This window comes from Protopterus annectens, chromosome 4.part0, assembly GCF_019279795.1.
Source record: "Protopterus annectens isolate FY-2018-M chromosome 4.part0, PAN1.0, whole genome shotgun sequence".
Classification (NCBI taxonomy): domain Eukaryota; kingdom Metazoa; phylum Chordata; order Ceratodontiformes; family Protopteridae; genus Protopterus; species Protopterus annectens.
In genome coordinates this window covers 88,751,888-88,773,208 of record NC_056733.1, presented here as the reverse complement: position 1 = coordinate 88,773,208, position 21,321 = coordinate 88,751,888, and the positions used below count along the sequence as shown (strand labels likewise).

Genomic DNA, 21,321 nt, shown 5'->3' with positions numbered 1-21,321 from the left:
TGGGAGCCGAAGCTCCCTGATCGGCCCTGACAGGGACGCTTGGAACCGAACCTCTTCAGTTACGAGCCTTACTCTCGGCACGTCGGCTAGGGTGAGCTCGGACCCTGCATCTATCTCGGAGCCAATGGCTCTGGAACCGATGGCATCCTCGGTTTCCTCGGAGCCAGGGAGGTCAGCATTTGAGATGATGAGTGTGTTGTCCCGATTATCAGCTCCTACCAGGGGTACCGACACTCTTCCCCCTAGGGCACCTACTTCTGTCTCAGCACCTACTCTCTCTCTGGACAGCAGAGACCCGCAGCCTCCATAGCCACTGGTTGGTGGCCCCCATTCTTCCGAGACCTCCCCGGAATATCCTTCCGAGGAGCCCCCATGGAAGAGAACATGCAAGAGGAAGCATGTGGACTCCCAGGATGAGTCTCTTACCTCGAACACTGACCTCGAAGTGTCAGAAGGGTCCCTCAAGTCATCCTCTGATATCTCCTTTGTAGACATCCTGGAGATCCTTAAGCAGTGGTGTGGCTAGCCCACTCTCACACCTTCTGATGAGGAGTCTGTGTACCTGAAGGCTTTCTGGTCTCAAATTTCAGCCTCTTGGGTGTCTCCACCTTTCAACGAACTGTTAGAGCTTGTTAGTCAGAATGTGTGGGATACTCCTTATGCAGCAGAGCCAGTCCCCAAGAGACCAAATAAGTTTCTATCAGCTCCCAAGGAGAAGGAATCTTTGTCGAAGGGTATTCCCGTAGATGCCATGGTGGTGGCGGCGACCACTAAGAAGGAGCTAGTGGAGACATCTTCTTCTGTCCATCTGCTGAAAAAAGAATCTTGAACGATGGACAGGTATGGGAAGCATATCTTTTCATCAGCGGCATTTACTCTTAGATCGCTGAACTACCTTACACACTTCATGAGGCTTAAGGAGTTAGGAGAGACTCTACAAGGTACATCCAATGAGGCAGTCCATGAGAAGGTGTCTGCCCAGTTGTCCACCTTGAACTCTGTTGTCAACTCCTCCATGAGTCTCATCTTGTATGCAGCCGATGGAGCAAGCAGAGCAGAGTGTTCAGGAATTTCCCTAAGGCGTCATTCCTGGATGCGCTTGTGTGATTTTGCGGAACCGTTCAAGTATGCATTTACCAACGTCCCCTTCGGTTCTTCATTGTTTGGACCCAAGGTAAAGGACACACTCACCTGGTGCTAGCAAGATGGCAAAACACTCTCTGCTGTGGGAGTACATTTTACTGTCCCCTCTAGACCATACCCTAAGGGTCAGAGAGGTGGTAAAATGTGGTTCGAGAAGTCCCAGATGTTTTTCCAGGATGCACAGGGTGACTCCTCCTTCAGAGGCAGAGGAGGAGGAGGAAATGGTAGATATTGCCCTAGAGGCAGGGGCGGACCTCAAAACCAGGGAGGCTATGATTCATTTCGGGTCCGGCCCTACCAGTGCTCCTGATGTGGATCCTGACTGTGCTTCTCTGGAGACAGTCGGGGTCGCATTTCTTTGTATCCAGAAGCCTGGCTAAGTATCACTCAAGACAGATGGGTACAAAGAATTATTGCCAGAAGTTATTCCATTCCCTTTTCTCTGTCACCTCATGTTCCCAAGAGGATCCTGGATGATCCACCCAATCACAGGGATCAAACAACTGTGGAGGTCAACAAGTTGCTGGCAAAAAGAGTCATCCAAAACGTCCCCGCAGACCAAATAGGATTCTGAACTTACTCAAGATTAATTTTAGTGCCAAAACATACAGAGGACGGGAGGCCCATCTTGGACCTCAGCAAATGAAACAAATCCATACAGGAGGACAAGTTCCAGATGGTGACACTGCAGTCTATTCTCCAGTTACTAGGGAAAGACACTTGGATGTGCTCAATAGACCTCCAAGACGCTTACTACCATATAAAAATGGGCAGGGCATCAAGGAGTCATCTACGCTTTCAGTACCAGTTTCGTGCTCTGCCCTTTGGTCTCACCACAGCCCCCAGGGTGTTCACCAAGTGTATGGCAGTAGTGACAGCTCACCTGTGACATCAAGGATTCCAGGTGTTTCCGTATCTGAACGACTGGCTCCTGACCGCCCCCCACCAGGCATCTACTTCTTCAGACCAGGGAAGCTACTATCCAACTTTGTGCCCAGTTGGGGATTACTATCAATTGGGAAAGATCTAACTTATTGTCCTCTCAATTTGTCATTTTTATAGGCGCAGAAATAGACACAGAAATAGACACAGTAGCCATGTTGGCTCGTCTTCCAGTAGAAAGAGCACAGAATCTGGTTGTTCAAATTCACCGTCTTCTCCCCCTTCGAAAAGTCAAGGCCAGTACTGTTCTGAAGCTTCTAGGGACCATGGCTTCTACCATACTACTAGTGCCGCTAGCCAGACTGCACATGCGGATTCTTTAGTGGCTTCTGTCGTCCCAGTGGTCCTTCCAACATCTGCCTTTGACTCATCACATTCTTTTAACAGACTCTTGCTAGAAGGACCTCATTTGGTTGATTCAACCCAATCAGTTAACCACGGGCACTCCATTTGTCCCTCATCAGCTTGTTGCCACTGTGACCACGGATGCCTCACAGATAGGGTGGGGGTGGCATTATCTAGGCAGGACTGTCCAAGACACATGGCAAGATCACGAGGCTCACGTGCATATCAACATTCTAGAGATGAGAGCGGTGCTCCTGGCATTGCAAGCACTTCACGACCTTCTTCCTCTTGGGACGATTGCAATACAATTAGAAAATATGTTGGTAGTATGGTATATCAACAAACACGGCAGAACCAGATCATACCCTCTGTCAGGCGGCCACTCGAGTTTGGAAATGGGCGATATCTTCCCAGCACTTTCTGGTGGTGAAGCACATCCCGGGGACAACCAACATGATAGCCGACAAACTCAGCTGGGCAATTTTGATGCCTCATGAGTGGTCTCTGAAGCAGGAGATAGCAGAGCAGATCTTCCGCAGATGGGGACAGCCTTGCTGTGACCTCTTTGCCAGCCCATTCAATGCCAAATGCAGCAGCTATTTCTCCCTCATCCCCCCTCCGGGGGAGTCACTGAGAAATGCACTTGTTTACGATTGTCCCATGTGTCTCCTTTATGCGTTACCCCCTTTCCTCTCATGTCCAAGGTGATTCAGAAAGCGAAACAGCTGGGAAGCAATCTGATCCTCATTACCCCTTACTGGCCTCGACAGGTTTGGTTCCCCTTTCTCGGGCCTCACCTTCTAGACAATCCATGGATTCTGGACCCAGTGCCAGATCTCTTGACGCACATGTCAGGCTCGCTTCATCCCACTTTACACACCCTCAATTTGACAGCTTGGCTGCTCCAGTTCCATCCCTAGTCAGGCTTCACGAATTCTCACCCTCTGTAACTCATATCCTTATGTCTTCTCATAAACCCTCCACTAGGAAATTATATTCCAGTAAATGGAGAAGGTTTTCTATCTGGGCTGAGGAAAAGAATGTTGACCCTTATACTGCTTCTGTTCTGGTGGTTTTGGAATTTTTGTCTGGACTTTTCCACCAGGGATCTGCGGCTGCCACAATCAGGGTCAATTGGCAGTGATTTCTAATTTTCATCTAGGTCTACATGATTCTAATCTGATGTCACATAGGTTGTTCAAGACTTTCCTTAAAGGTGCCACCTTGTTAAGACCACCCTTTCAGGAGCTGGTTGCCTCATGGGACTTGAATGTTTTGCTATCTAAATTGACGTCTCCACCATTTGAGCCTTCTCATTCGTCACCCTTGAAATTTCTGTCTTGAAAAACTTTGTTTCTGGTGGCAATCACATCTGCTAGACGAGTGTCAGTGTTACAAGCACTGTCTGCCAAACCCTCTTGTCTGATATTTCACAAAGACAGAGAGTATCTCTTTGTACTAATCCATCCTTTGTCCCCAAGGTCTGTTCCCATAACACTTTGAACCAATCCATACAACTTGCGGTGTTCTTCCCTAATCATTCCAACGCAGCAGAATACAACTTTTATCAGTTAGATGTTCATAGACAATTCCGTTTTATTTGCACCAGACTAAGGAATTCAGGAAGTCGGACCAATTATTTCCTTCTCCGACTCCAGATTAGGTCTACCAGTTTCCAAAGTGACCCTCTCAAATTGGATCTCTAGCTGTATAGCTGACATTTACACTTCTTATGGTAAGCCTTTACCTTTCAGAATTAAGGCTCATTCTATGAGATCTCAGTCTACCTCTGCAGCCTTTCAAGCCAGGGTCCCACTTGACAATATCTGTGCAGCAGCAACTTGGGCTACCCCTCACACATTTATTACTCATTACAAATTGGATTTGACCTCCATGGGTAGAGTATCCTTTGGTTCAACGGTACTCAGGAGTATTTTTCCTTGAGCCACCCAAGAATAAGGTGCTAGGGACACTGTCCCATGTGTAAGAATGAAGGCGAGATAGGACTACAGAACATTAAGAAGTTATGTACTCACCATAACGTTCCATGTTTGTAGTCCATCTCGCCCTTCATTCTTACGAACCCACCCTTCTGCCCCATCCTGGAAGTATCTGGAGACAGAATAATATTGTTGTTATTTATTGGAGACCTTTTATTATTGGGCTCTTTCTGTATGGTTTGTTATTATTTCTCTTAGCAGCAAACAAGATCTGGGGATTGTACTGGTGCACCATGGGATACCTACCTAGCTACGAGCCAACTAGAAGAATTTGAGCTTGTAAAAAGGCCGAGGATCGGCTCCGAACCCATGTGGAATGAAGGGCGAGATGGACTACAAACATGGAACGTTATGGTGAGTACATAACTTCTATTTCTCAGCAAGCTGTACTTTGTAGCAGGTAAATTTAGAAATCTATTGCTAACAGTAAATTAACTCTCTAGGTGGATTTGTCATTGGATGTGTTTGACCTTTAGCAGTTTGAATGAGTTAGGTTCACTGAAAACCTTTTCTGTGTTCTTACCTACAGTTGTTCCAGTGATTTTGAAAGCTCTGATCTTTGATGAGAAACGAGGAGCTTGCAGTGTGGGTTCCAACGTTAGAGATGCTGCCTGTTATGTTTGTTGGGCCTTTGCTCGTGCATATGATCCTTTGGAGCTAAAGCCATTTGTAAATGAAATTTCAAGGTAAGAGTATTTGAATACATAAAATGTGTCTAATTCAGCTAATATTGAGATGTGACTGATGTCCTGGTTGGTAACAAAAAGGAGAATAGATAGCTTTAGACAACTGCTGTTAACTGTATGTGTTTGTCATTTGCAAACCAGGCTTGCCCCTTATGTACAACAAGGTGAATTTTTATTCCATTTAATTTGTTGATGTATTTTTATGTGAAGCCATATTTTTTTTTCACATAAATATTTTGGAGAACGTAAGCAGCGAAACTAATCATATGAAATGTTACTTTTTGTGCTCTCAATATTTTAGTTCTTTTTCCTATCATTATCATTTGTTGTCCACACTCTTGGTTGCAATATTATATTCTGTTAGAGGTAGTTGTACTAGAGCTTAGAAAGCATGCTGCATTAGTTTGCATTCTGTTCCTTAAGAGTGTCAGGCCTCACAGTTAAAATGCACCTTTCATGAGATTATCATGCTGGTAGTCATGATTGAGATGCATACAGAAGTGTCTTATTTTTTCTGAATGCTTTACCAAATCAAATAATGTAGTTACAAAATTAAACACTTTGCAACACTGTTAAGTAATAAATCAGTAATATATCGTACCTGCTGAAATTTAAACTGTTTTAAATAAATTAAGAGTTGCCACAAATCCACTGAGATAGGAAAAAAGCATGCCTTTAACTGTCAAGGTAACATTTTACAGTTTAAGCCTGACGGGATAAAAGGTTTCCTACCAGAAGTCTGAAAGTTTAACCTAGAAAGTACTAACAGCCCTTGTCAACTGAGCTGTGTGGACTGACTGACCACTAGAGCACCAGTAGCTTCTTGAGAGAAATGGACCTTGGGCATGTATGGCTTGATTGGTCATAATAAGAACCTTAAAATCCCCAAATTGAGCCTGCAGGCAGCCATGGAAGACTTCACAGAGTAGGCATAAAATGGTCATAGCAATAAGATCTGCTAAGAGCTCTTTTGAAGATCCTTGAGATTTCAGCCATCTGAAGTTGCTCATTTTCACTTTTTTTGAAAGATTAGGTGAAGGGTGATGCAATAGTCAAAAATCTGAGAGATCCTTTCATATATGATAAGCAATGAGGTCAGGGCTGTTTTTAGGCCAGGTTGGACCAATTCAGCTCTGGTTACTAAGGGGGGCCCATACTAGACTATGGCAGCTATTATGCTTTACATGTCACAGATATTGGTATTAAGAGAAGCTACAGAAAAGTCCAAGGCATTTTCCTACTGGTAGTCTTATTCCCATAGTAGTTACATGTCTCGTTAGTGGAGAAGACAGCATTTCCTGTCATGCTCTTGTGCTAGTGGCTAGACTAGTATTATTATTAACCATCACTTCATGCCTCTTGTATGACTCACAGTAGCATAGTAGTCAATTGCTGCTGCTGTTATCGAGTGCTCAACAGGGTTTTCAACTCAAAAATGATTGGAGTAACCATCTGTTGTTAGTGTACTGTCCTATTTACTGTCTCAAATTATAAGACTAGGTTTAATTTAAAGACTTATTGAGAGGTAATATATTTTCTTTTGCTTCTCTTGCTGATACGAGGTTTTATGAATGTTGACTAATGAATACAGTTAAAAAAATTGTGGAACAGTCAATCTCAGGCAGTATGAAAACAAACTGTAGTAAGCATAAAAAATAGCAACAGATACTGTGCAGTTAGGAATGTCTGACTGCAAAGACTTGTGTCAGAATGTTATCAGTTCAGCAGTATGGCGGAGGAATCTTTGCTGTGGTCACAGATGGGGCAACAATAATCGGAGAAATGAAACATGAGATGTGTGTGCTCAGTGGTACAAGATGGAGGTGGACTGAAAAAATAATTCACTTAGTTGAAAGTAGTAAAACAGTAACGGAAACTGTTTGACTCATACATGTATAGCTACATGTACTACAGAGGTATCACAGTTTCAGAGTCATGTACAAAATGGTGTATGGGAGGGCAAATAGAAATTTAAATGTAAAAATGTTTGGACTGGTTTCGCTTGGAGAGGAGCTTTTGGGGAAAGTGCTTTATTGAAAGCTGGATAAACCTTTTTTTTTGTTCTATACTCTCCCTACAGCCATGTGAATTTCATGAAAGCATTCTGGTTCATCCCACCTGCCAAAACATGATGTTTAGTGATCACTCTAAATTATCCTTGTGTGTAATCCTTACTGTTGCTCTTATTACGTGGAATATGGCTGGAAAAGATCTGCATAATCCACTAACCAAGATTAGCAAATAAATAAAATTAAACCTTCAGAAATAGTTATAAGTGGGTTTTTGTGAGAGCAGTATTATTTCTAAGTGGAGGCCTCGATTATTACTACTGTTGACGTCTGCGGAAGTTCAGTAGTTTTGCATTATTTTGTAGAAACCAATTGACTTGTAACTAGACATGAGAATTTAACTGGGTAAGGAATTCAAACCATTCAGTGCAAGTGAACGAGATGATTCAAAGCTTGTGTAAAGGGGTAATAATGAGATCAGAATGTATAATGGAGGTTTGACATTTTTCGTGTTCTTTTTAGACCCCCCCCAGTCTTCTAAAAAACATTAAGTGCAACTTCACTGTCTCATTTGTCCAGTACTTCCTGGCAACCTAAGGACATTGAGGACTGGAGGCAAGAGTTGAGAGCTATTATGAGCCAAAAAGTTTTACTAGGTTTCATGTTTCAAACTGAACCTGCTTCATTATCATAAGGTTTGCTTGGTGTTCTCCCAAGATAGACTGTGTAAAGTGCTTAATTTGCAAAATATAGGTTTGTTTGTTTATTTATTTAAAGTTTGTTATTCAGGGAAGAGCACTGATCCACTTAGAACATTTTCAGGTTCAGCACATTGGTAAACAACCAAAGATACAAACTTTGTCACTGTTGTGATATTAATTCATGTAAGGGCAAGCATGCAGAGAGTTAGACGTTAGGATAACATAGCATTAATGAACACCGTCATAAGTAGACATGATACAGGAATTCAATCAGTAAAAGGTAAGAGGAGTACCTGTACACTGTCATAACATTACACAGTAGAATGTTTCTTTGAAGAAAATTATGTACAAATAAAGTATTTAGAGTATTTACAATGGCTGGATGTTAGTTGGGAAGGCAAGTAAAGGATGAGTCAAATTAGGGTAAGGAATAAGACAGAAAAGAGAAAAAAAACATATGGGAGACATGGAAAGTGTAGAGCTACCACCTACTCAGGTTAAGGAGATTCAGGCTGAGCTACCGCAGTTTGGGGGCATGTTTACTGATAAGCCAGGGTGCATCCACCTGATGAAGCACCATTTAGGCATGAGGCCTCGGTAGCCCATCACAAAGACCACTTAAAGTTTATGCCTGAGTGAGTTAAGCAGACCCTGAGAGTGGAACTACAGAAGATGTTGGCTGTGGGGTTCATCCCGGAGTTCGGCAGTTTATTTATATTTTAATATAACTTTTGACATAATCTAAACTAATAAATAAGCATATTGTTTTAATTTTAATACACAGTAGTAGCATACATTCCTGTTACCTAGTCTGAAATAGTCTTAAGTTCAGGGACAGGCATCAAGTACATACAGTGATACTTAGCACAGGACCATTTAAAAACTTAATGCTTTCACAGTGCCCAAATGTGTCATTGCTCATAGTCATATAACATTTAAACTTTAAGGAATTTATTGTTAAGAGGCAACACTGCATAGTGATGATGGTGCTGGACTTAGAAAATGGAACTTAAACCTAGATGTCAAGTTGAATAGTGTATGACATGGAGCATGCTATTTAACTGTTTGTGTTTCTGGCAGCTTCACAAGAGAAGGTTTGCCTGACACAAGTGCTTGAGAACTTTCCAGTTGTCAGGTAAATGTATAGAACTACTCCATTAACAGAAAATTAAAGAGATAATTTTGGTCAAAGAACTATATGTAGAACAAATTCCATTCATCCTCACAATAGCGGTGCTATTTTTACTACTTTTAAAACAAGGCATTTTGAAGGTGTGGTTTTTGTGTGGCTTTTTACTGTATTTTTTACTAGGTTAGAATGTCTCTTCCGCAGTGGTGCAGCGGTAGCATTGTTGCCTCACAGCAAGAGGTTCTCCTGTTTGATTCTCGGCTTGGGTTTGGAGTGCCCTCTGTGTGGAGTCTGCATGTCCTCCACGCGATCGAGTGGGCATTCGAAAGACGTGTTGAATGGGCGTGCCTCCGTTGAAGGTTGGGCATTGGGCTTGCAACTCGACAACACAAAAAAAACAAAAAAGCAAAAAAACAACTGCCAGTCATTAGCGGACCGGAGTTCCGCTGTGGCGACTCCTAACCAGGAAAAGCCGAAAGACAAACAAAAGAGTCAGTGTCTCTTTTGGATTTTGAAGAGTCAAGACTTAAGAAAGAGAGGAAAGATATATTTCATGGAATCTGTTTCATTTGGGCATTCTAGATTTATACCAAGAAGGTCTAAAAAGTAGTTTCTCATGACAGAAGTATTTTGCATTGTATTGTTATTGCCAGCAGCTCAGTAATATTTGATCTGGCATTGAGGACCCTCCTTGTTGGTCTTCAGTTGGTTTATCTTCTCCACCATTCAGTATTTGCCTTATTTTTGTCAATTCCTATGCTCAGGGATAGATGTGGCCTCATGACAATCCATTCTGAGAAATCATGTTTCAATGACAAAAGTACCCGTGACTGTGAATTGCCACTTTTTTGTACCACTCTCTCATATTTCGGATCTTAGTCTTGCCATGTCATTGCCAATAAAAAGACCCTTCTTTGCCATGACCTTTGGATTTTCTTTAGGAGTATTTCTGACTTTGTAAAAGACGGCTTTTCACAGGACCAGTGAGGAGAAGCTGTGATCATCCAGCTTGTTGTCCAGAGCTGGACATAAGAATTTGTTTGAACAATTGTCTGAGACCTTTGTTGACTACAGTTAGGTCCCTTTTGCTGGATCCTCATTGATCTGTGAGGGGTAAGGATCTTCCTTGACTAGAAGGTGCTTGATCCCACTCTGGTCCTTTGTTTCAGCAGGGGGGGATCCTAAGGCCTAAGAATGGCTCTTACCCTTGGAGAGTGCAACACTTGATGTTCTTCGCATTTCACTGTTGCAGTCATCGCATTTAGGTTATCCCTGCCAGGGTAGCTTTTGGCTGGCCCGAATACTAGAGGCCTAGTATTTCTGCATCTGTTGCTGTCGCTCCAGGATTGACCTCAGGTCGTTAGTGGTATAGAGTAAGACAGACAATGCCATTACATCAGTCTTTCTTGCCGTGGAGCCCAAAGCAGAAGCAGTTTGCATGAGTGCCGATCGGCCGCTACCTGAGTTTCGTCTTCCAAATTGAAGCTGAAGTCTTCTAAAGCTAAGTACCCTGTTGGGGATCCTTTTTTCTTGCACTAACCAATGTCAGAAAAAGTTAACAATTGTCTTGTCTGTGGAAAGCAAATACCACACCAAGACTTTCATTCTTACTGCATCACTTGCATAGGCCCAGACCATGATGTCCCCCGCTGTCGCTTCTGTGCTTTGTTCAACGCCAGAACTATACTTCGTCAGGCCCTTATTGTAGTCAGATATTTTCGCTTACAGTCCTCGAATTCCGATAAGGCTTCCGTAAGCCATTCGACAGCAGATCTTCCAAAAAAGCATAAAGATAAAGACAGAGACAGACTGCACAGGTCCAAACCTACCGACGACAATTCTGTTAAGCTAGTTGTCAGTTCTCCGGTCCTCAGTGAGTTTCTTTCACAGCCCCTGATGCCTGCTTCTGTGGATTCGCAGGCCGCTACCGAGACCCTTTTGGAGTCCGGTATGCCGCAGAACTCTTCCTCGAGTAAAGATCCTGTGGTTGTCTCTCCAAGGAAGTCCTTCACACTACTGATTCTCAACACAAACTGACAACTTCTTTTGCGTCTACTATTCTTTTGAAAACTACCGAGTTTCTTAGGCTCAGGGTATGAACCACACCCAAGAAACTGACAACCCAATCTCCAGCATTTGCTTCCTTGCCTCAGTCATAAATGCTTAAAATGGCTGAATACCTTATTACGCTGATCAGGGGAAGCCAAGCTACCCCTTCCAAAAGAAAAAGAGATTTGTCCCCTGTAGTTTTGTCTGAACAGGAGTTTGATGACTCTCATGGATCTGAATATGAAGACATGCAACCCCTCTCTGCTTATGAGGATTCTGATGCAGGGGATTCCATTCCTTCAGCCTTTCCTCCAGTAGACTTTTCCTTTGGGGAAACCCTTCCTACCTTAAGGGAGCATTTCCAATGGGAAAGTCAGGACTACCCTCAGTCTAAAGAGAGACTCGGGGAATTCTTAGATCTTCCACAGCACAGACCCCTGGCCATTCCCCCAGTCCTGGATATTGTGGAGGATGTTTTCCTGGAATACAGTTTGACTCCTGACACCCTTCCCAGAAAACCAGACTGGTATTACAGAGTCCCTGACTCTCTCAAATTTCTTTTTAAAAATCCTACTGCTGACCCTGAGGTAATTTCTCAAGGGCCTAAAGGAATTAAAGCAACCTCTGCTAAGAATCCCAGCCCCTCAGATAGGGATTCCCGAGCGCTAAACAGATGGGGGTAAAAAAGTATACACCTCTGCTACTCTTGCTATCAGAGCACTAAATTGCCAGTTCCATATGCTAAAATTTCAGCAACATACCCTGGAACTCCTCAAAGAAAAAATGTCTTCCTTCCCTGTTTGGGCAGAATATAAAGAGTTACAAGAGTTAATGCATTCTGCAAGTCAAGTAACTAAACACACCTTGCACTGTGGTTTTGATGCCCTAGAAGCTTCTTGCAGGGCAGCAGTCACCGGTTCTGTCCTTAGAAGGCATGCATAGCTTAAGGAACAGCCCTTGCCAGACCATGTTAAATTTAAATTGTTGGATGCCCCCTTGCACAAAGACAACTTATTTGGCACTAAGGCAGAAGAGGTCTTAAGATGGAAGAATAAGCAAAATTTTATGCAGGCAGTTAAGGATTTCTTACAGGTCCAGCCACCCAGGTTCAGCAGGCATTGCCCCTCCAAGCACTGGTTCTTTCCTGCCCCAACCAGGTCATTTCAGCCCAAACTCCATGGAAGCAGACCCCCCCCCAGACAGCAGCCACAGGAAATGCAGAGATCTAAACAGTAGACTTTCACCACTTCAAAAATAGGGAGTTCTAAGCCACCCGTCATGGTAAGAAGTCACAATGACTCTCCTCCCCCACCCCCTCCCTCTGCCTACCTTCACTTGCTCCTAGGAGGAAAACTCTCCTTTCACGCAAGCACCTGGGCCACCATTACCAACGACTACTGGGTTCTCAACATAGTGTCCCAGGGATACAGATTTTCTTTTCACACCCTTTCAACTCCAACAGGGTTCCCAGATCTACCTCCAAACCCGTGGTCAGAGGCGCAAAAGCAAGTCCTTTCCCTGCTCTCTATGAGGGCAATAGGGCACGTTCCTGCATAACAGAAAGGCCAAGGTTTCTACTCCAGACTTTTTCTGGTACCCAGAAAAGAGGGCACCTGGTGCCCCATTCTCAATCTATCCATTCTAAACACCTTCCTGGTGATACCAAAATTCAGAATGCTCACCCTCCAGCAGCTGCTACCCATGCTCTCCAAGGATGCTTGGCTAGCCACCATAGACCTAAAAGAGGCCTAACTACACATTCCTATCAGGGAATCATGCTGGAAATATCTCCATTTCAGGGCAGGATCTCTGCACTTTCAGTTCTCTGCACCTCCCTTTGGCTTATCTACTGCTCCCAGAGGTTTCACAAAATGTCTGGCTCTGGCCATTGCCTTTTGCAAACAAAGGAATAACCAGATTTTCCCATACTTAGACGACTACCTAATTCAGGCAGACAGCCAGAAAAGCTGCTCAAGCACCTGGATTTTGTAAAGTCCCTACTAACCGCCCTAGGGTACACTATCAACAAAAAGAAATCCAAACAGATACCCACCCAAAGGATTGTATTCCTGGGAGCAAGCCTGGACACAGCATCCCAGATATCATTTCTTACACCAGAAAAACAAACTTTCTTGACAGCCTATTTCTCTCAACTAGCCACCAGACCCCAGTTATCTGCAAGGAAAATCCTGCAAGCTCTGGGGTTCATGCCATCTTGCATCCTACTCATTCCATATGCCAGACTGCATATGAGGAAACTTCAGTGGTACCTAAAAAGCCTTTGGTGTCAACACTCTCAAGACCTGGAGACTCTTATACCCATGATACCTTGCCTCAGAAAAGATTTTTTTTGGTGGGCAACAGCATGCTCCCACAACAAGGGACTACCTTTTTCACCACCCCCTGCTGCCCAGACCCTCACCACAGATGCATCAGACTATGCCTGCGGTGCACACCTGGACGGCAAGTGCATACAGGACCAATGGCGCCCACAGCAAATCCATCTGCACATCAACCAAAAAGAGATGATAGCTGTCCACCATGCCTTGACAGTTTTCAAGCCCCTTCTCTCCCCAGGGACTCTCCTGATCAAAACAGACAACACCACTGTGATGTGGTACATCAGCAAGCAGGGAGGGACTCGCTCCTACCCTCTATGCAGGCTGGCCATGACCCTTTGGCACACAGCCTTTGCCATGCAACTCCACATGTTAGCACAATTCCCACCAGGTTCTCTAAACTTTCTGGCAGGCCACTTAAACAGAAATCTTCTGGACCCACACGAGTGGCAGCTTGACAAAAGAACCTTCACCTTACTAACTCAGAAATGGGGCACCCCGAAGGTCGACCTCTTTGCCTCCCACACCAACCATCAGCTCAACAAGTTCTGCACAAGGGAGCATCACTGCATGGCTTGGAAAGTGGATGCCCTGCCCTTCCCTTGGGTCAGTCTATCAGTCTATGCCTTTCCTCCACTACCTCTCATCCCCAGGGTACTGCTCAAAATAAAGGAGGAAAAACCAAGGGCAATTCTTATTGCTCCAGACTGGCCTCGTCAGCACTTGTACCCCTTGCTGAGCAGCCTGTCCCCGCTGCCACCATGGCATCTCACTCAGATTCCAGCCCTCCTGACCCAGAGGGAAGGAGAATTCATGCATCCCCAATTGCAGACCCTCAATTTGGCAACTTGACTGATTCCGTAACCCCCGATTAATCTGCCAACCTCAGTAAACAGGTTCTAGATGTTATACATGAGGCCAGATGCCCTAGCACTAGAAAGTCTTATGTTGACAAATGGAAAAGGTTCTGCACCTGGATTCAGGCTAAGGGAGCCAATATGGCACACCCCTCCCTCCCTCCCTGTCATCCTGGATTACTTAGCTGACCTGCTACACAGTGGTCTCTCTTTTTCCTCTATTAAAATTCATGCCTTTGCTATCTCTGCTCATTTCCCCACTGAGCAGCCCTTTTTCTCACACCCTCTGATCAAACAATTACTAAGAGGGGCTAGCAACTTGAGGCCACCCAGAAGAGCACCAGCCCTAGCTTGGGACCTTAACTTTGTGTTGGAAAAGCTCACCCTACCTCCCTTCGAACCAGTCTCTTCAGCAGAGCTAAAATTTCTCTCATGGAAGACAGCTTTCCTTCTAGCCATCACTTCAGCCAGAATAGTCTCAGAGCTGCAAGCACTCGTGGCTGTGGAATCCTTTATCTTCCATGCTGACAGGGTATCCATCATGGCTAACCCATCCTTCATGCCCAAGGTGGTGTCCAGTGTGGCTCTCAACCAATCCATTAATTTGCCCACCTTTTCCCCTAACCCACAGAACAAGGAAGAAAGGATCCTGCACTCTCTAGATGTGCACAGACAGCTCAGATTCTCCCTAGATAGGACTAAATCCTTCAGAAAGTCTGATCAATTGCTAGTTAGCTTTGCTGTAGGGGCAGAGGGCAAAGCTATCTCCAAACAAACCATTTCCAAATGGATATCACACTGCATCCATTTCTGCTACAAGCAGCATGGTAAGCCTACCCCCAAGGGGGTCAGGACTCACTCCATCAAAAAGTCTGATCAATTGCTGGTTATCTTTGCTGCAGGGGCAGAGGGAAATGCCATCTCCAAATAAACCATTTCCAAATGGATAGCACACTGCATCCATTTCTGCTACAAGCCTCCCCCCACGGGGGTTAAGACTCACTCCACCAGAGCAGCCTCCATGTCTGCAGCTTTCCTCAGATAAGTCCCCACCAGGGGCATCCTGGAGGCTACCACCTGGACATCTGTTCACATCTTTTACAAACATTACCACCTGCATATCTTCTCCAAATCCAGGGCAGGAGTTACCTCTGCAGTCTTGCAGGGCATCCTAGCCAGACCCTAGTCTCCTTGACTGCCTCCACCCATTTCCTCAGCTTTGGGAATCAACCCAAATGTGATGACTGCAACAGTGAAACACAAAGAACATAGTACAGTTGTGTACACTTACTATACATGTAGATGTTTGAGTGTATTCACTGTTGCAGTCCTGGTTTCCCTCCCTCTATCCCCCTCTTCTTTCTTCTCCTTCCTTACAAGGGACATATTGGTATTTGCTTTCTACTGGTGGGGGTTCTTCCACCAGAACCTGGCTCCCACTTGGGGGCTCCTGACAGATTAGGGCAAGAAAAACTGATGTAATGGCGTTGTTTGCCTTGCTTTATACTACTGACAACCTGACATCAGTCCTGGAGCGACGGCAACCGTAGCAAAAATACTAAGCCTCTGGTATTCAGGCCGGCCGAGGGCTGCCTTGGCAGGGATAACCCAAATGTGATGACTGCAACAATGAATACACTTGAACATCTACATTTATGGTATGTGTACACAACTATACTGTGTTCATGCTGTTTCACTCATTAAGTGAGCTAGACTGTTTGTTTGTCTTGTCTAATCAAAAAGAGCAGGCCTTTGAGACAGTGGATAGGGAAAAAGATCCATCTTTTAGGGCATTCCTACATTCAAGCTTTATTGACCTTGCTTGAGGGAGGAGTCAGTGCGCATGCTATTTTCTTCTTCACTTCTACAGTGATTGCAGATGTTTGGATTTAATTTAAAACTTTTATTTTGGATTTTCTATCACAAACACTGGTAGCTATTTGCCAAGCAAAACAGTGCAGCCTCACAATGAAAACAGACTTAGTACGAGCAACAGTAAACTTCTTTACCCTTAAACACATTCATTGAAACTCACATTCATAGAAAATGCATCTTGCCAGCAGTAGATTGTGTACCTTTGGACAGTTTTGAAACCATGGCTCCCCCTGCACACATTTTTAGGAGCATAGATAAATGCATGTGTTCTTTAATTCACCTTCCTGATTGTATTAAATTGCATTTATTGTTTGCACCACTTGTTAGAGTGTTTTAAATTTGTAGTTTTTAACGTTTTTCCGGTAAGCAGTGAAACAAAATATATGAACCAGTTATGAGAAAAACCACCCATTTCAGAACATCAACCATAAAAGGTCGATCAATCTTCTGTCATTATAATCCACCAGTATGAGTCAATATGCATAATCTCTGCTTTATCTTGAGTTACTGCTGATATACCTGACTTTTTTCTGGAACCTGCTTTATGCAGAATACTAAGAAATGCATCCTAATATGATTAATTTATTGCCGGTACTAGTCCATTGTTTGTCCTCACTCTGGTGCTTTGCTATAAATTATTGTGCATGTTAAGGCTACCATAAACTTACATAACATTTATATCTAAACTGCATTGACCTTCTATTGTGCTAATTTCCCGTCTCCTGCTGACTCCCCATTCTCTCTCTCTCAACAAAGATTTCCTCTATTTTATTTTACAGCTCCCATTCTCTGTCCGAAGAGGACTCTCCCCTCAAAGCTCACCCCTCTTGGCATCTGAAAGCAGTGCCTCAAAGATACAACAATTTTTGTGGACTGCTAACAATGTATGTCCTGTAATGTTTTGTTCCAGTCCTCCAAGTTATTCTGTTACCTAACATTGGTGGCACGCACAGTACTTGGACCCCCTCAGTAACTTTGCCTCCCCTCCAATCTGCAACACCTGCAATTTGACTTTCCCCTTAGAAATACTGGAAATCATTGCCCATCTTTTAACTTTTAGATTTGCTTAAACTAATAACTGGTAGTTTATCGTAAAGCTAATACGAACTACCTATCAATACTGACCTGTGTGGTACAGTAGAAATTGGCTGATAGTTTTCTTTATTCCACATTTGTGGCCAGGTCTGCCTCGTAGTTCTACCCGCTCCATTCACCCTCGCAAGCTCGGGCTCACTCCACTCCCCTACCATACCCCCATTCTCACCCCCCCCCCCTTTCACTAGATTTATAGGTACCTAGCCACACCCACAAGCTACTCAGCCTATCACATCACACCAATTAAATTACCTTATTAGCACATCCCTAGCTCAAATATGCCACTTCTAAACAGCAAACACTCACACCTAACATCCCTTCATCTCGCCCTAACCACACTGCTTGTGAGCCTATATCACCTCTCATCATACCACCATAACCTCATATTCTCCAATCCCCCTCCCTGGCAAACTACATCTCTACCCAACCATGACAGGTACTAAGACTATACGATAGCCCCCAACCTTTTTACTATCAACCCAATAGTATGCTATGTAAATAGATTTCACCCATATAAAACCTATTCCTACACCTATCAAAAGTCCTCCAAAATACTATGCAAGCTCAACAAACTGCTCTACCAACTTAACATCCTATTACAACTCTCTGGAGATATACACCCTAACCCAGGCCCATCCCAACCACAAACTACCTCTAGAACTTCACCCACACCCCCACTCAAAATGTCTGTGTTACGTCACAACAACAACTCTAATCTTCTTTTCCTCAACATGAATGTGTGAAGCGTAGGTAAAAAAAATCCATGACTTACATGCCATACTCTCTCTTTACTCTCCATCATCATCATCATCTTTCGGCTTTTCCCGTTAGGGGTCGCCACAGTGGATCTCTCTTTCCATTTCTTCCTATCCTCTGCATCTTGCTCTGTCACACCAACTGCCTGCATGTCCTCTCTCACCACGTCCATAAACCTTATCTTAGGCCTTCCTCTTTTCCTCTTACCTGGCAGCTCCATCCTTAGCATCTTTTTCCGAATATACCCATCATCCCTCCTCAGCACATGTCCAAACCAACGCAATCTCGTCTCTCTTGCTTTGTCTCCAAACTGTCCAACATGAGCTGACCCTCTAATATACTGATTCCTAATCCTATCCATCTTAGTCACACCGAGTGCAAATCTTAACATCTTTAACTCTGCCACATCCAGCTCTGACTCCTGCCTTTTTGTCAATGCCACTGTCTCCAACCCATATAACATAGCTGGTCTCACTACCCTCTTGTAGACCTTCCCTTTCACTCTTACTGGTACCCGTCTGTCACAAATCACTCCTGACACTCTTCTCCACCCATTCCACCCTGCCTGCACTCTCTTCTTCACCTCTCTTCCACATTCCCCATTACTCTGAACTGTTGATCCCAAGTACTTAAACTTGTCCACCTTTACCAACTGTACTCCCTGCATCCTCACCATTCCTCTACCCTCCCTCTCATTTACACACGTATATTCTGTCTTAGCCCTGCTGACCTTCATTCCTCTGCTCTCTAGAGCATATCTCCATCTCTCCAGAGTCTCCTCAACCTGATTCCTACTCTCACTACAGATCACAATGTCATCTGCAAACATCATAGTCCACGGGGCCTCCTGTCTGATCTCATCTGTCAACCTGTCCATCACCACTGCAAATAAGAAAGGACTCAGAGCTGATCCTTGATGTAATCCCACCTCCACCTTAAACGGATATGTCACTCCCACTGCAGTCCTCACCACTGTCACACTACCCTCGTGCATATCCTGTACCACTGTTACATACTTCTCTGCCACTCCCGACTTCCTCATACAATACCACAACTCTTTTCTAGGCACCCTGTCATATGCTTTCACCAAGTCTACAAAGACACAATGCAACTCCTTCTGAAATTCTCTGTATTTCTCCAATAACACTCTCAGAGAAAACATTGCATGCATGAAACCATACTGCTGATCACTAATCATCACCGCCCTTCTTAACCTAGCTTTCCCATAATTTCAAGCTGTGACTGATCAATTTTATCCCTCTGTAGTTACTGCAGCTCTGCACATCACCCTTATTTTTAAAGATAGGTACCAAAACACTTTTTCTCCACTCCTCAGGCATCCTCTGACTTTCCAAAATTTCATTAAACAATCTAGTTAAAAATTCCACTGCCATTTCTCCTAAGCACCTCCATGCTTCCATTGGGATGTCATCTGGACCAACAGCCTTTCCATTCTTCATCCTCTTCATAGCTGTCCTTTCTTCCTCCTTGCTAATCTGTTTCACTTCCTGATTCACTATCCCCACATCATCCAACCTTCTCTCTCTCTCTCATTCTCTTCATTCATCAGCCTCTCAAAATACTCTTTCCATCTACTCAACACACTCTCCTCTCTTGTGAGTACCTTTCCCTCACTATCCTTTATCACCCTTACTTGCTGCACATCTTTCCCAGCTCTGTCCCTCTGTCTAGCCAATCGGTACAGGTCCTTTTCTCCCTCTTTAGTGTCCAATCTCTCATACAACTCTCCATACGCCTTATCCTTAGCTTTCGCCACCTCTCTCTTTGCCATGCGCCTCATCTCCTTATACTCATGTCTACTTTCTTCATCTCTTTGACAATCCCACTTCTTCTTTGCCAGCCTCTTCCTCTGTATACTCTCCTGTACTTCATCATTCCACCACCAGGTCTCCTTGTCCTCCTTCCTCTGTCCAGATGTCACACCAAGCACCTTTCTAGCAGTCTCCCTTACTAGTTCTGTTGTAGTTACCCAGCTATTTGGTAACTCTCCACTGCCTCCCAGTGCCCGTCTTAACTCTTCCCTAAACTTCACTTCACCCTTTTTTAACTTCCATCATTTAATCCTTGGCACTGCTTTCACACTCCTCCTCCTCTTCTTGATCACCAACGCCATCCTACAGACCACCATTCTATGCTGCTTAACTACACTTTCCCCTGCCACCACTTTACAGTCTCCAATCTCCTTCAGACTGGCCCTCCTACATAGGATATAATCCACCTGTGTGCATCTTCCTCCACTCTTGTACGTCACCCTGTGCTCCTCCCTCTTCTTAAAATACGTATTCACCACAGCCATGTCCATCCTTTTCGCAAAATCCACAATCATCTGACTTTCTGCATTCCTCTCCTTAACACCATACCTACCCATCACTTCCTCATCCTCTCTGTTCACTTCACCAACATGCCCATTAAAGTCCGCTCCAATCACTAGTCTCTCACCCTTGGGTACACTCACCACAACTTCATCCAACTCACTCCAAAATTTCTCTTTCTCATCCATCGCACACCCAACTTGTGGAGCATATGCATTAACAACATTCATCATTACACCATCAACTTCGAGCTTCATAAACATCACTCTGTCAGACACTCTCTTCACGTCTAAAACACTCTTGGCATATTGTTCCTTTAGTATAACCCCTACCCCATTTCTCCTGCCATCCACACCATGATTGAACAATTTGAACCCATTTCCTAAACACCTGGCCTTACTTCCCTTCCATCTGGTCTCTTGCATGCACAATATATCAATCTTCCTTCTCTCCATCATATCAGCTAGCTCTCTTCCTATACCAGTCATACTGCCAACATTCAAAGTTCCTACCCTCACTGCTACATTCCTAACCTTTCGCCTCTCTTCCTGCCTTCGGGCATGCCTTCGCCCTCCTCTTCTCCTTCAGCCAACAGTAGCCCAATTTCCGCCAGCACCCTGTTGGCTAACAGTACTGGTGGCAGTCGTTGTTAACCCGGGCCTCGACCGATCCGGTATGGAAATATGAAATTTTTGCGCCATAAGTGATGTGGCAGAAGTTTTACGCCGGATGCCCTTCCTGACGCAAGCCTCCCCATTTATCCGGGCTTGGGACCGGCACAAAGAAATGCACTGGCTTGTGCATCCCCAGTGGCTGGGTTACTCTCTACTCTCCAGATTTAGTTATATTAACCAAAACATGGCTAAAGCCCAATAGCAGTGACAATGAAATCCTTGCTCTCTGTTACAATATTATCCTTAGAGACAGAGCAACAATAAATGTGGTGGAGTAGCAATATTATTCAAAAATCACCTGGAAGTTGAAAGCATAAACCTACCTACCCCTGTCCTTAACAACACAGAACTAGTCCTTGTTAAGCTAAAACTCAACCCCAAAAATCAC

At 44.2% G+C, this 21,321-nt stretch overlaps 1 protein-coding gene across 1 annotated transcript in view; it reads left to right on the top strand.

Moving 5' to 3' along the window:
- The window catches only part of TBCD (tubulin folding cofactor D), a 3,708,267-nt gene that overhangs the window by 1,804,882 nt on the left and 1,882,064 nt on the right, over positions 1-21,321 (top strand). Inside the window, exon 14 of the mRNA XM_044068123.1 lies at positions 4,960-5,116. Coding sequence (XP_043924058.1) covers positions 4,960-5,116 — 157 coding nt within the window. The remainder of the gene's footprint in view (positions 1-4,959; positions 5,117-21,321) is intronic.